This window comes from Mobula birostris, chromosome 4 (assembly GCF_030028105.1).
Source record: "Mobula birostris isolate sMobBir1 chromosome 4, sMobBir1.hap1, whole genome shotgun sequence".
Lineage (NCBI taxonomy): Eukaryota > Metazoa > Chordata > Chondrichthyes > Myliobatiformes > Myliobatidae > Mobula > Mobula birostris.
This window is the reverse complement of record NC_092373.1, coordinates 77,594,614-77,607,814: the sequence shown is the minus strand read 5'-3', so window position 1 is coordinate 77,607,814 and position 13,201 is coordinate 77,594,614. Positions and strand designations below refer to the sequence as shown.

The following is a 13,201-nucleotide window of genomic DNA, read 5'->3' as shown; positions in this document are numbered from 1 at the left end:
TGATGGAGTGATGGCTCCTGATGACTGGGCCAACAAGTCCAAAGCTTTGATTTAAATATAGGATATTCCTCAAAGTTACTTTTCAATGATCTTTGTTCGGTTACTAATGACAGAGAATGTAATGTATATGCAAAATAGGTGTAATAAGTAGATTGCTGAGCAGGCACTAAATACATTGTATGTCTATAGTTTCATCTTCAAGGTAAATTTTATTTTCAAAGTACATATACAACCCTGAGATTCATTTTCCCGTGTGCATACTCAGTAAATCTATAGAATAGTAACTATAACACGATCAATAAAAGATCACGCAGAGTGCAGGGGTCAACAAACTGTGCAAATGCAAATATAAATAAATAGCAATAAATAATGACAACATGCGATAATTAAATATAAAGAGTTTTTAAAGTGAGATCTTTGGTTGTGGGAACATTTCAATGATGGGACAAGCGAGTGCAATTATTCCATTTTATTCCTGATGGTTGTGGCATAGTAACTGTTCTTGAACCTGGTGGTGCGAGTCCTGAGGCTATGAAGGTGGGGTGTTGAAGCGAGAGTAGGAAATACAGGTCAATAGATGTGAAGGTGCAACCAGTTTGAGATGGGATGATGGGCAGATGGAACCAAATGCAGAGGGGAACAAACGGAGAGGAAGACTGCTGGACAGATGAGTACGTGTATAGGAAGAGACAGCACAGGTGTGGATTACCTGAAACAGTCAGACACTGGAAATTTCTGCATGTCAAAAATATTGCAGGAGATAAGTCATGTATGTGGGACAGATTTCAGCGAGACTAATGAAGGGGTCCCAAATGAGTGTCTTGTATTTTTCAACAAAGAGCTAAAAACTTTATTGTATTTCACCTACCTGAAGCCAATACTAAGTTACCCAGCCAAAGAAAGTGAGGATTCACTAACAATGATTAGTAGCACTAACAAGTAGGAGATACAGTTCATCATACTTCATCTAATTTCTGTTTTTATTTTTCTTCACTGATGATACTTGGCAATTTCTAGTTCTTGCTAGAATTGCTGGGGTGTGCAGCAAGGTCAGATAATGACCCCTTTGCCAAAACACCTAGCAATTAGGTTCCTGGGGATGCTTAGATTCCTTCTTATAGCAAAGTATTAGGACTGGTCAGTGCTGACCCAGATGCTGCAGTACATTTTGCCACAATCAAGGAATTACAGCCACAACATTTATCAGGCACTCATTTAAATTATTCCCATTTTATTCATTTCCTAGATTTTTCCTACGCACAAAGCAAAATTTACTGTGACCAAATAACTTGCATGACTTTGGGATTTGGGGTGAGTCCTCCAGGGAAATCCCTGTGGTTACAGAAGAAGATGCACACTCCATATAGACCATATTGGAGGTTAGGATTGAAGTAAGTCTCTGGAACTACAAGGTAACAGCTCTACTAGATGTGCAACTGTGCTGCCAAGTTGTAAACCAAATTCTAAATGCAAAGGTTCATGCACATTTCCTTACTCACCTTTTCATAGTAGATAATCTCATACTCCACAATGACACCATTGGCACGGTCTGGACCTTGCCAAGCAAGAGTGATACTATCCTTGCTTCTCCTCTCCTTCACAATCACGTTCACTTGAACATGGATAAAATAAAATGTTAGTGAAGTGAGGCACTTCGCAGTAACAACTTCAAGACACAATATGGCTGCAACCCAGTCAATCAAACATGAAAGAATATTTATTCTATTTTACATAAATCTGGCCAATGCCCTGATTCACCTTGCAAATATACCAAGGATACACAAGATTCATCAGGTCATTTTTTTTTGTTAGATTGTACAGTGCTTTATGTCAGATTATGCCCAGTAAAGCAGTCCCTAAAAAACAAATTAATCATCTTAAGCTTCTCTCTTCTTAAACATCCAGTTTGAAAAAGTGTAAAGTTAGGAGAAACCATTTCCAAAGATTTTCAACAATAAAGACAGTTACCACAAATCCTCATGTGAAAAGGATGTGGTAGATTATGTTAATGATCCATCAATAATCTATGAAAATTATGGGCTAAATTTTGACAAGAGGCCTAAATCCAATTTGTTGCAAACTGGCACATCATAGGAGATGAGGGTCAATGTGTGGAGGAAGCTGCAGTTCCCAGAGGTGGTGCAAACCACACTTTGACCAGATATCGTATTGTGGTCCACTGAAGACAAGAAAATCAACCTGGTGGAGCTCACAGTACCATGGGAGGAAGGATGACAGAAGACTCACAACAGGACATACTAGTCCTTAGACCAGATGCCTTCTCTGCCAATTACCCCAGGGTACTTAAAGAACATTACAGACACCAGAAGTGTTTGTTCCACATGCCAGCTGTCTCTGGTCACTATATGTACATACAATCAATCTATGTATATAAGCTACCGTATGTATGTATATTAATTGCGTTTTCTTTATTATTGTATTTTTTATCTTAGTGCGTTTTTATATGCTGCATTGGATCTGGAATAACAATTATTTTGTTCTCCTTTACTCTTGTGTGCTGGAAATGATATTAAGCAATCTTGGCTCTTGCAGTATGCCACCTTAGATTGTGTAGTTTTTGTTGAATTCCAGACATTCAAGTGTGTAGGTTACAGTCAAGAGTTATCAGCCAGGGAGCTGTTTTTGTGAAGTGGACCATTTTTGCTTTCTGGCTGTGTTTCAGATGCAGATGGACAGAGGCTTCATGACAGCAGACAAAATAGTATGCATGAACTTGCATGATATGTTGCCTTCTGTCACCACAATTATACACTATGTTGAAAGACCAGCACCTCTGAGCTTGATATGGCTACCAAGATGTGCCAGCAAATGGAGATGCACCCACTAAACTGAAATCCTTTCAAACATAGTGAAGCCACATGTTCTCTCTACTTGCTCTATTTTGCCAAGGGAGAATGGAAAGTATTTAGCTTTCTTTGAATAAATGACCTCATTGGCCACTCTCAGGCAAACACAGGCAGCAGACTTCAACAAGTTGCAATTAACTCTAGCTCCAGTCTGGATAAATCCATAGAAACAAAATAATGTGCAGGCAGCCACTGGGCTCATTGAATATTTACTGGCTTTGTAGACAATCTTGTCTGTCTATCCCACTCTTTCCTTATAGCCTTGCAATTTATTTTCAGTTAAGTGATGGCCAATTCTCTTTAGAAGTCCTTGCTTTATTCTGAAAGAGATTGACCTCCCATTTACCCCCCCCCCCAACGACTAATACCTTCTGGTCAATCGCTTTAAATCTTCTATCTCTCAGTTCTTGAGCCACCCAGTAATCGGAACAATTTTTTATTTAACATATCTAAATTTTATACCTCCATCTTCAATATTCTTTATTCCACAAAAAAACATAATAACTGAATTCCTTTATTTCTAGAACGATTCTAGTAAATCATTTCCCCATCCTCTCTGGGAGCCACACCTGACCAGATGCATTAAAATTCATTTCTACGGTCATCCTGGCAATGAAATCCCAATCTAGTGTAGTTATAGCAGTGCAAGCTTTCAGTAAGGATCTCTTATTTAAATGCTAACATCTTTACACATTGACCTACATTGAAATTCAGAGTGCAAAATTATGCCCGGAACATTCTATCAGTTCTTGCTGAGAGTCAATTGCTGATTATTAATTAAAAATAAAATTCTGAACATCTTTCATGCTATTGAATGCAATTCATCCAGCAATCTTAAAGTACCGCTGGTACTATTTTGTTGATCCAGAGCTTTTCAGAGGCTAAAAGTCTGGCATTAATCTCATTGTGTTGACTTGCACAAGCACGGTATTTGCACGACTTGAGAACGGGGCACAGGGGCAAATTTCGTATTCCTCTGCTTTCAATCTCCACAGGCTTGGAGGAAATCAGGAGAAGCTGGACAAACTAAGATTGTTTCCTTCGGATGGAAGGAGTCTGAAATGAGTGCCTAATAGAAGTTTGTAAAATTATGTGGGGCATAGAGAGTAGACGGGCAACTTCTTTTTACCAGGGTTAAAAGAGGATGTGTATGCATTTTTTTAAAAGAATAGTGGGAGCCTGGATTGCACTGTCAGGGGTGTCAGTGGAGACATACAATGAAGACATTTAAGAGGCTCTTAGATGGACACATCAATATGGAGGGATGGGAACCATGCTGCAGCAGTGTGGTTTAACATAATTAGGCATCATTAGCTTAATTAGTTTGGCACAACTTCATAGGGCGAAGTGTGTGTCCCTGTGGTGTACTGCTCCACTACGAAACCTCCCCTCCGCTAACATCACTTTCTGGCAGTAGAAAAGACGGCTGATCGACAGTGGGTAACCACTCCCTCCCCTAATCATGTGTCTATGAGTACTATTGAGCTCTTATAGGCACTCTAACTGGGATTGCAGTAATTTAGCAAAGACCACAAATTGAACCTGGGGCCTCTCTGGTTTTAATCAATGCAGCTTCCAGGAAACCATGCAATATCTTATTTATGGCAAGTGTTAAAAACTTCAGAAAAGTGGAGTCTAACCAATATATGGTTTGGCAAGAAATTGAAATGGTGTTTCACCATTACCGGCTTTGGATACATTCTACTGAAGCTGAAAAAGTCAGATATTGTTGTATTGTATTTGGTTTACACATCCGTTGTCGTACACCAATTTCTTCATAGTGATTTCATTATCTCTTCTAATTTTTTTGCTGTTTAATACTTTTCTATTACAGGCATCCCCTTAATGTGAATAATAAATGAGTTAGAAGTGGGGCTTGATCCTCAATCAAACTCCAGAAAGCAGGAATAATTGTAAAGGAATGATTCCTTCTAATCTGGCCTCTCCCCTGTCCAACTGAACTACGACTGGAATATTTGCACTTTCCTGTCCTAGAGGGATAACTGGAAGTACTCTGAAAACTCCTGCCTTGAAGGTAATAAAATAAGAGCATTATGGCTCAAAGAAAATTGTCCATATGCTTTTGCAGTTTGTTCAATTATGTAGCAAGCACTTAATTTTGCATCACTCTCTCCACCATACAAGTGAATCTACACATAAATAGCTCTGAGAGACTCACAATTACAATGGTGCATAGTGATTAGAGCTGCGGATCATTAGGAGTGCAATCACTTGGCTCTGATTACCCAAGTAATCCCTTTGGCACAAAATGGCAAGTCATTCTTGATTTTCACAGTGGAAGAAAAACACAGCATGCAAAATTATAAATATTCGGTGCTACTGATAGTCTAAAACTCAACTTACAATTGTCTCTGTTGCAAACATATTATATGCATCTCCAAAGTGAGTGAGATTAGAAGGATAAAACAAATGTCTTTTTATTATTCCCTATTGGTCATAATGCTAACAGAATATTGAGAGGAAGGCAGAATCAGGTTTCCCTTTCTGATAAAATAGGCCACAGGTTCTCAAAGATTTGACTTTTAATCAATGCAGTTTTACAGGCAATGCAACTGGGAGAACATACTGTGTTTCATAGCCTTGGGCTGTGGTGGAATAATGTACCCTGGATTCTGACTTTGGTTATGCTTAAAGGAAATTGGCAATGCTTGGGATCACAAGCAAAACAAGAGAAGTTATTCTTCCTCCTGGATGTTTGTACTTAACAGTGTAATTTCAATACAACTCAAATAAAGGCAACTTTCATTAAGAGAAAGGCAAACACTGCAGCTAGAAACCTGCACAATCAGGAGGTGTTTTTTCTTGGTGTTTCAAAGTTTGGACATAGCCTGAGCGGAGTTTTCTAAAGATAATCAGGGAAATTAGTTACAGCGAAGTTAATAATGTGCTAGATTCTTGATCAGTCAGGGTATGAAGATGTACAGGGAGAAGGCAGGAGATTGAGGCTGAGAGGGAAATGGATTAGCCATGATGAAATGGTGGAACAGACTCGATGGGCAAATTGCCTAATTCCATTCCTTTATCTTATGGTTTTATAAAGAGAAAATATTTGTTAGTTACTGGGGTTAGACTAAACATCCACAAAGCAAAGGAGTGAAATTAGGGAGTCCTATTTGCAGAAGGTGATAGAAGTATGGAATGCTCCTCCACCCGCGATCATTGAGTCTAGGTAAGTTGTAAATTTGCTATCGGCTTGACTTTTTTTCCAGAGAAGGCATCTGGTTAAAGTCTAACCATGGGCGTCTTTTCTTAATGCAGTTGGAAATGGAAAGGGAAGTCACATACTAATATTAACCTGCTGGAGGAACTCAATGTCAAGCAGCATTTGTGGGGCGAGAACAAATGAACCTTTTGTAGGTCTTGGACCCAAGATGCTAACAGTTCATTTTCACCGCATATACTGGACGACCTGCTAAGTTCCTCCAGCAGATTAGCTGTTGCTCCATATTCCAATATCTGCAGTCTCTTTTGTTTCATATACTAATATGCTTGTTTCTTTTATGTGACTTAATATTGGTTTCCATATTTGTTTCCAAAACCAAAATGACTCCCTTAACAGTCAAGATCCAGCTACTTTGCTATGACTGATGACCTCCAACAAGAAGTCACTCCCAGAAATGACACATTTCAAAGCATTTCTTGCAATTATTGAGTTGCTATTCATGGTGACTGGATTTCAAGTGATAGTCTGCAAATAGTAACAGAGGAAGGAGACTCACTTACCAGCCTGGCTGGTCATGATGGTGACAGAGATATACTGCTTTGGGCTGGGGCTCAATTCAGACACCCCATTCACAGCCTCAAGGTCGAAGGTATAATTGGTGTGAGGCAGCAGATCCGTAACAAGAACTTTAGTATATATTAATCCAAATTGACGAGGGATGAAATGGAGGCTGCTCCCACATGTGCTGCACTTCCTGTTGTCTCCCACACACTTTCTGCAGTGTACGTTGTACGTGATGTCATTTCTGCCACCGCTGTCTCTAGGCGGGTTCCATTCTAAGACGAGTGAAGTCTCATTTGTTGTGGATATGGGATTTTCTGGTGGAGAGGGAGGCTCTAACGTTGGAGAGAAAAGAAAACAAAGCACAACAAAGCTGGTTACATATACTCCATGTACATTCACTAAAGAAAACCATTTCCTGCTTTTTTCTTGGATTGATGATCTAATTCCTCACATGCAATATGTTAGGAAGGCAGAGGGGAGATCTAATAGAGGTTTCTAAGATTATGGGAGACGTAGATAGACAGGGAGTATCTTTTTCCCAGGACAGAAATATTTAATACTAGAGGGCATGCATTGAAGGTGAGAGGCAAGTTTTTTTTAAAAACTCAGAGAGTAGTGGGAGGCCTGAAATGCGGTGCCTGGTATCGTAGTAGAAGTAAATACATTAGAGGATTTTAAGAGATGTTTAGTTAGGCACATGATTATGAGGAAGACAGAGGGGTATGGATATTGTTTAGGTAGGAGGGGTTGGTTTTTGATTTAGTTTTTAGCTGGTTTGGCACATTGTGGGTGAAGGGCCTCTTCCTGTGCTGTACTGTTCTATGTTCTATCAACTGAACATTCTCCAGTGGTGTTGCTCATTCTATGTCAGAGTATTCTCTTTAATGATTGGTGTCATATAACATGATGGCACTGGAACAGGGAAATTCGACAGGAGATTAGATTGAGATGTACAAGATAATGGTTAGTTTAGAAAGGAGTCTTCCAATCTATAACATGTATTTTTCCTTTAATTCAATTTCAATAGGCATGTATATTCTGAGGATCCGAGACTAATTACAGTTGATAAAAAATAAAAATACCACATTATTAACCAGTGCTTGTGAATTCTAAGCTCTGGTCTCACTATTTTGGCTTTCTCCTTTGTTTTAAAATGTTGATATTTGTGACCTAAGAAAGTTTACTGAGATATGCTGGGTCACCAGACTTAATTCTTCACTGATAGAAAAATCCAATTCACACAAAACAGTACAGACAAGACCATCAGATCATACTTACAAGGTACTAATTTCTTCTCCAAGTGTATAAGTGTGAGTAATGTTCTGACTACAGGGTACAATGTTCCTGCATTCATAATGTTCGTGCTCATCAGTCTCAGGTCTCATTTCCTCTCATGGGTGCAATCAATAATATTAGAAGTGTTCTGATTGGGGCTATCAAGCAGTAAAATAAAAAATTCCCAAGAGTATTGTGATTTTAATCAACTAATTTTTGAATAGCAACATAGTTTTAATGTCCAAAAGACTTTATAACCTTTATAGCCATAATTTGTAAGTGTTCAATCTCAGACACATTTCCTGCCACCCCCTAACTTTCTACAGACCTCAGTTTATATACATATATTTCAAACCTATCCTATAAGCAGTGGGTTGCCTAAGTCTACCACTTCTTCCAGCCCAGTCACCTGAAAATCACCGCACATGCCCAATTCAATATTCTTGCACATCCCTGATTTTTATTACTAAATCATTGATGAAGGTGTGAATTTCATAAGCAACTAGACTGCAATCTTTGCTAACCTCATACAATAATGACTTTGGTTTTGGAACAACTACTTCAAGGGGAAAGGAGGACACATGTTTGAAACCAGGCTACCCTATAATGATAACATTATTTTTGCTCCAAGTGTTGAGGGAGACTGATTTAAATGAATCAGAGTGAAGAAACATGTGGGAGAGCAAGTTTGTGGATGTCCCATCACAGAGGTTCTCCCCTTGCCAATATCTTTCCACCTTCTCTTTCTCTTCTTCCTCACCCTTGACCTTACCCTTCTCATTCTATCCATCTTCTGGTATTCAACAATAGAAACCATAGAAAAACTACAGCAGAGAAACAGGCCTTTTGGCCCTTCTTGGCTGTGCTAAACCATTTTCTGCCTAGTCCCACTGATCTGCACACAGGCCATATCCCTCCATACACCTCCCATCCATATATCTGTCCAATTTATTCTTAAATATTAAAAAAAGAACCCGCATTTGCCATCTCGTCTGGCAGCTCATTCCACACTCCCACCACTGTGTGTGAAGAAGCCCCCCCTAATGTTCCCTTTAAACTTTTCCCCCTTCACCCTTAACCCATGTCCTCTGTTTTTTTTTCTCCCCTTGCCTCAGTAGAAAAAGCCTGCTTGCATTCACTCTATCTATACCCATCATAATTTTATATACCTCTATCAAATCTCCCCTCATTCTTCTACGCTCCAGGGAATAAAGTCCTAACCTATTCAACCTTTCTCTGTAACTGAGTTTCTCAAGTTCCGGCAACATCCTTGTAAACCTTCTCTGCACTCTTTCAACCTTATTAATATCCTTCCTGTAATTTGGTGATCAAAACTAAACACAATACTCCAGATTCGGCCTCATCAATGCCTTATACAACCTCATCATAACATTCCAGCTCTTATACTCAATACTTTGATTAATAAAGGCCAATGTACCAAAAGCTCTCTTTATGACCCTATCTACCTGTAACACCACTTTTAGGGAATTTTGTATCTGTATTCCCAGATCCCTCTGTCCTACTGCACTCCTCAGTGCCTTACCATTTACCCTGTATGTTCTACCTTGGTTTGTCCTTCCAAAGTACAATACCTCACACTTGTCTGTATTAAACTCCATCTGCCATTTTTCAGCCCATTTTTCCAGCTGGTCCAAATAAGGCAGAGAGTTTCATGATTTTCAGGATGGTGGGTTTGGGAAAAGATGTTTGTGACATGAGGCCTGAGAGAATGTTGGAGGGTTTGACAGGAGACTGTTTGGCATTATTTGTATAAAGCAAGTGCCTCAAGGATCTTATTGCCCAATAACTTATTTCCCTATAAAACTGTTGGAGATTATTCGTCCAATACATTATTTCTGTATAAAACTCAAGCATAGTCACCAAGCATGAATAACACTTCAAATAGCCATTAACCTACCAATGCACAAATTGTGCTCTTTAAGTGACTCTTCAAATCTGTAATTCTTACGTTTCTTCACTGACTGTATTCTGTTCATTTTGTTTTTGAAGTGTAGAACCAGAAATGCACATGTACCTAAACTGACCAGCAGATCTATGGCTTTGGAAGACTGATTGAACACTACTTCTTGACAAACAGTGTGGGTAAACACTAGAACATTTTTATTTAGAGGTCTCTAGTGCCACACTGAGTGCATGCGACCAGCTCATCCAGTTATATCCGATTCCTGGTGAACCTCCCACATTTTAAGCTGGAAACTAAACTTCTTTATTATGTACACATATAATAACACATTTTCCCTTTCTAAAGAAAAACAAACACAATACTTTGTCCTTATAAACCTGCAAGAGACAATAATCCTTTCCAACCAAGATATCTACATTAATGGAGACACCTTGTTCTCCTTTGTTAGGGAGAGAGAGAGCCCCAAAAACTACTGGGTGAATGAGTAGTCTTTGGAGTACTGCAAGTCTGTGTCTTGGCTGTTGCTTTGCTGCATGCTCGAGTGCTCGGTGATGGGTGCCGATGCTTTTTTTTTTGCTGGTGGGGGGAGGTGGGATCATTGCGTGCTACCACTTATGCATGGGAGGGAAGGGAGCTGGGGGGGGATGAGTTTGGGGTTCTGACATTTAACTGTCATTCATTCTTCAGGGGTACTCCTCTGCTTTCATGGATGGTTGCAAAGAAAAAGCATTTAAGGATGTACAAACATTTGTAGATTGTATACATTTCTCTGACATTAAATGTAACTTTGAAACCTTAACTTCTTTGTAATGAACAAATAGTTCCTTATTCACTCACAAAATTTCAATCGGTCTTTGAGGTGGTTTGATAATTTTATTTCTGCTATTTGTTTCCATGGATGTATTGCTTTCATTTTCTGTGTTATTATTAGTATCTTTCTGAGAACTCTGATCAATTGATTTCTTTCAAATCCTTCTGTCAAGATACTATCTGTTCATCTCTGTTATTGCTCTTGCTGTGTGACCATTACTTTCTCCATGTGCTTCATAATGGTGCCCTGGACTACATCCACGTAATCAGTAATTCTTTGCAAAAGTTCCAACTGATTCTGTCTCAATTCACAAAGCTCCTTCTGTTGACTGCACATCATAGATAGCAATTCCTCCTGTTGGTTTATGTTTAACTGTTGCTGTTGTTCTGACCTTGGGAACTGTGTGGTCACCCCATATTCTTTTTTATTTTTCCTCTTCAGAGAGGATTGTGGAGATATTTTTGGTTTCCAGTCTTTAAGTGGAAGTCAAAGAGAGGCAGGTTTTACACCAAAGCTGTAACATGTGGAATTAAGTCTGGTGACGACTTCATCATGATGACTCTGTCCAGCACTGGCAACCTGACTGTCATGCCAAAGAAGCTGGTATGGATGTCTGTGGAAAGGTGGAGTTCTTGTGTTTCTCTTGCATAATCTCTCTGGAACTGTTAAGAGTTTCTCGAGTTACCTCAGGTGGGCATCTAAGTCCCTCAAAGACATCTGCGTAGTCTTCCAGGAGTGTTGTGTGGTCATCTTTTGCCTGTGAAGCCACTATGAAAACACTTTTCACCATGTTGAGCTTTCATATGCACTCAGATCTAATATTGTCTGTACTCTCAGTAGTTGCGCCTTTGGGAGCTGTCTGTTGTGTTTGTGGTCTCTTTTACTGGAAAGTTCTCTTGAGTATAGCCTGTCACTTTTAACTTCACTGGGTAACTCCTGCTCTTTACTTTCAGAGTCTTGTAATTGTCCACTGATAAGAGAGTCACCTGGGCTCTGGTGTCAAGCTTGACAAGAATTACTGTCTCATTCACAATCACTGGAACAATCCACTCTGTTTTACCAGCACCAGCTGTCTGCAGAGAATCCAAAAAGACTTCCTCCATTTCCTCAGCAATCTCTTGGTAGCCCCAGCTTTATAGCACTTTGCAAATGATGATTCTTCCTACAATTATTGCAGGACTTTCCATAAGCAGAACACATCTCTGGGATGTGCCTACCTCTATATTTGCTGTTTGAGCCTTCCTTTTTGCTTTCCTGTTGCTTTGCGAAATGCCTTGTGCTCTGTCCCTCTATTTTCAAAGTTGGGTCTGCCCTGTGTAGCTCCTTAAGCATGTGCTCGTGTGGTCTCTGCTACCCTACACGTATCCAGACTTTTTTTTTGCATTATATCTTTTTCACAGAGCAATCTTTCTCTGAGCCCATTATCTGGGATTCCACAAACTATTTTGTCCCTAACTAGTGAGTCTTTCAAAGGTCCAAACTCACAGAACTTACTCAGGGTGTGAAGCTCAGCTAAGTATTGGTCAAAGCTAACCTCTTGTTTCTGGTCACAGGAAAATGATCTGTATCTCTCAAATGTGAAGTTTTTACTTGGAGTAAAATACCGCTCAAATTTGTCATCAAAATATCCACAGAAAAGTTGTAGCATCAAATTCAACACTGTTAAGGATGTCCAAAGCACCCTCACCAATAGACGCTTTCAATTTTTCATCAGTTCTTTTCGCTCTGCTATCCACTGAATAGATATTGAATCGCTGTTTGAAGCTTTTCCAGTTATCCAATAAATTGCCAGTAAACTACTTAGGTGTGGGAGGGCTTACATTATCCATGATGGGAATTTTTGGGCTCTCACCTGAATTTCATGGTGAATTCAGTGATCTTCTGGAACAATACACTCTCCGGCCTACAACTTCTCTCCACCAGAACCTTACTTGCTGCTATTACCTTCCATATTCTCGCAGACCTCTTCCCCCCATGTACTGTCCATAATTAGACCTTGCGTCGACTTCTGAAATCATGTTTTGCTTGTTCTTAATAAAGACAATGCTAGCGTGGGTAACACTAGCACATTTTATTCGGAACGCTGTTCAACCACCGCACGTGCGTCCAGCTCACCCACGCTATTTCCAGTTCTGCGTGAACTACCTGCAATGTACAGTGGGAACTGAAGTTCTTTATTATGTGCGCACATAAAAACATACTTATTACTAGCACTTCTGAACAGAACATCGAAATGATGGCACCTCCAGTCACAGCAGCTATTCCAGTACCAACTAATGGTGTTTTTGCAATTGTCCTTTAGGTCTTTCTAATGACTGCAAGACACCTCTTGATATTAAGCACACCAAGTACTGCAAGCCTACTTCACTAGCAAGTTGTTGGACAGCGGATGAGCTCTGCAGTATGGGCTTATTGCATACCGTGTTGTCGCCTGCTACTGCCACCCAGGGCAGACCCTGTCAGAAGTGCTGCGCAAGGAAACACCAGTGAGGGAAGTGCACCGATAGTCCTGTGGGACTAAAGGCGAAACCCTTGCAGGCTCGCTCTCCTATCAATTCTGCTTTGAAATGTTCAAT

At 39.8% G+C, this 13,201-nt stretch overlaps 1 protein-coding gene across 1 annotated transcript in view; it reads right to left on the bottom strand.

Annotated features, from left to right (window-relative positions):
- The window catches only part of epha4b (eph receptor A4b), a 386,372-nt gene that overhangs the window by 125,471 nt on the left and 247,700 nt on the right, over positions 1 to 13,201 (bottom strand). Inside the window, exons 5-6 of the mRNA XM_072255642.1 lie at positions 6,612 to 6,947; positions 1,500 to 1,612 (exon numbers count right to left, since the gene is read on the bottom strand). Coding sequence (XP_072111743.1) covers positions 1,500 to 1,612; positions 6,612 to 6,947 — 449 coding nt within the window. The remainder of the gene's footprint in view (positions 1 to 1,499; positions 1,613 to 6,611; positions 6,948 to 13,201) is intronic.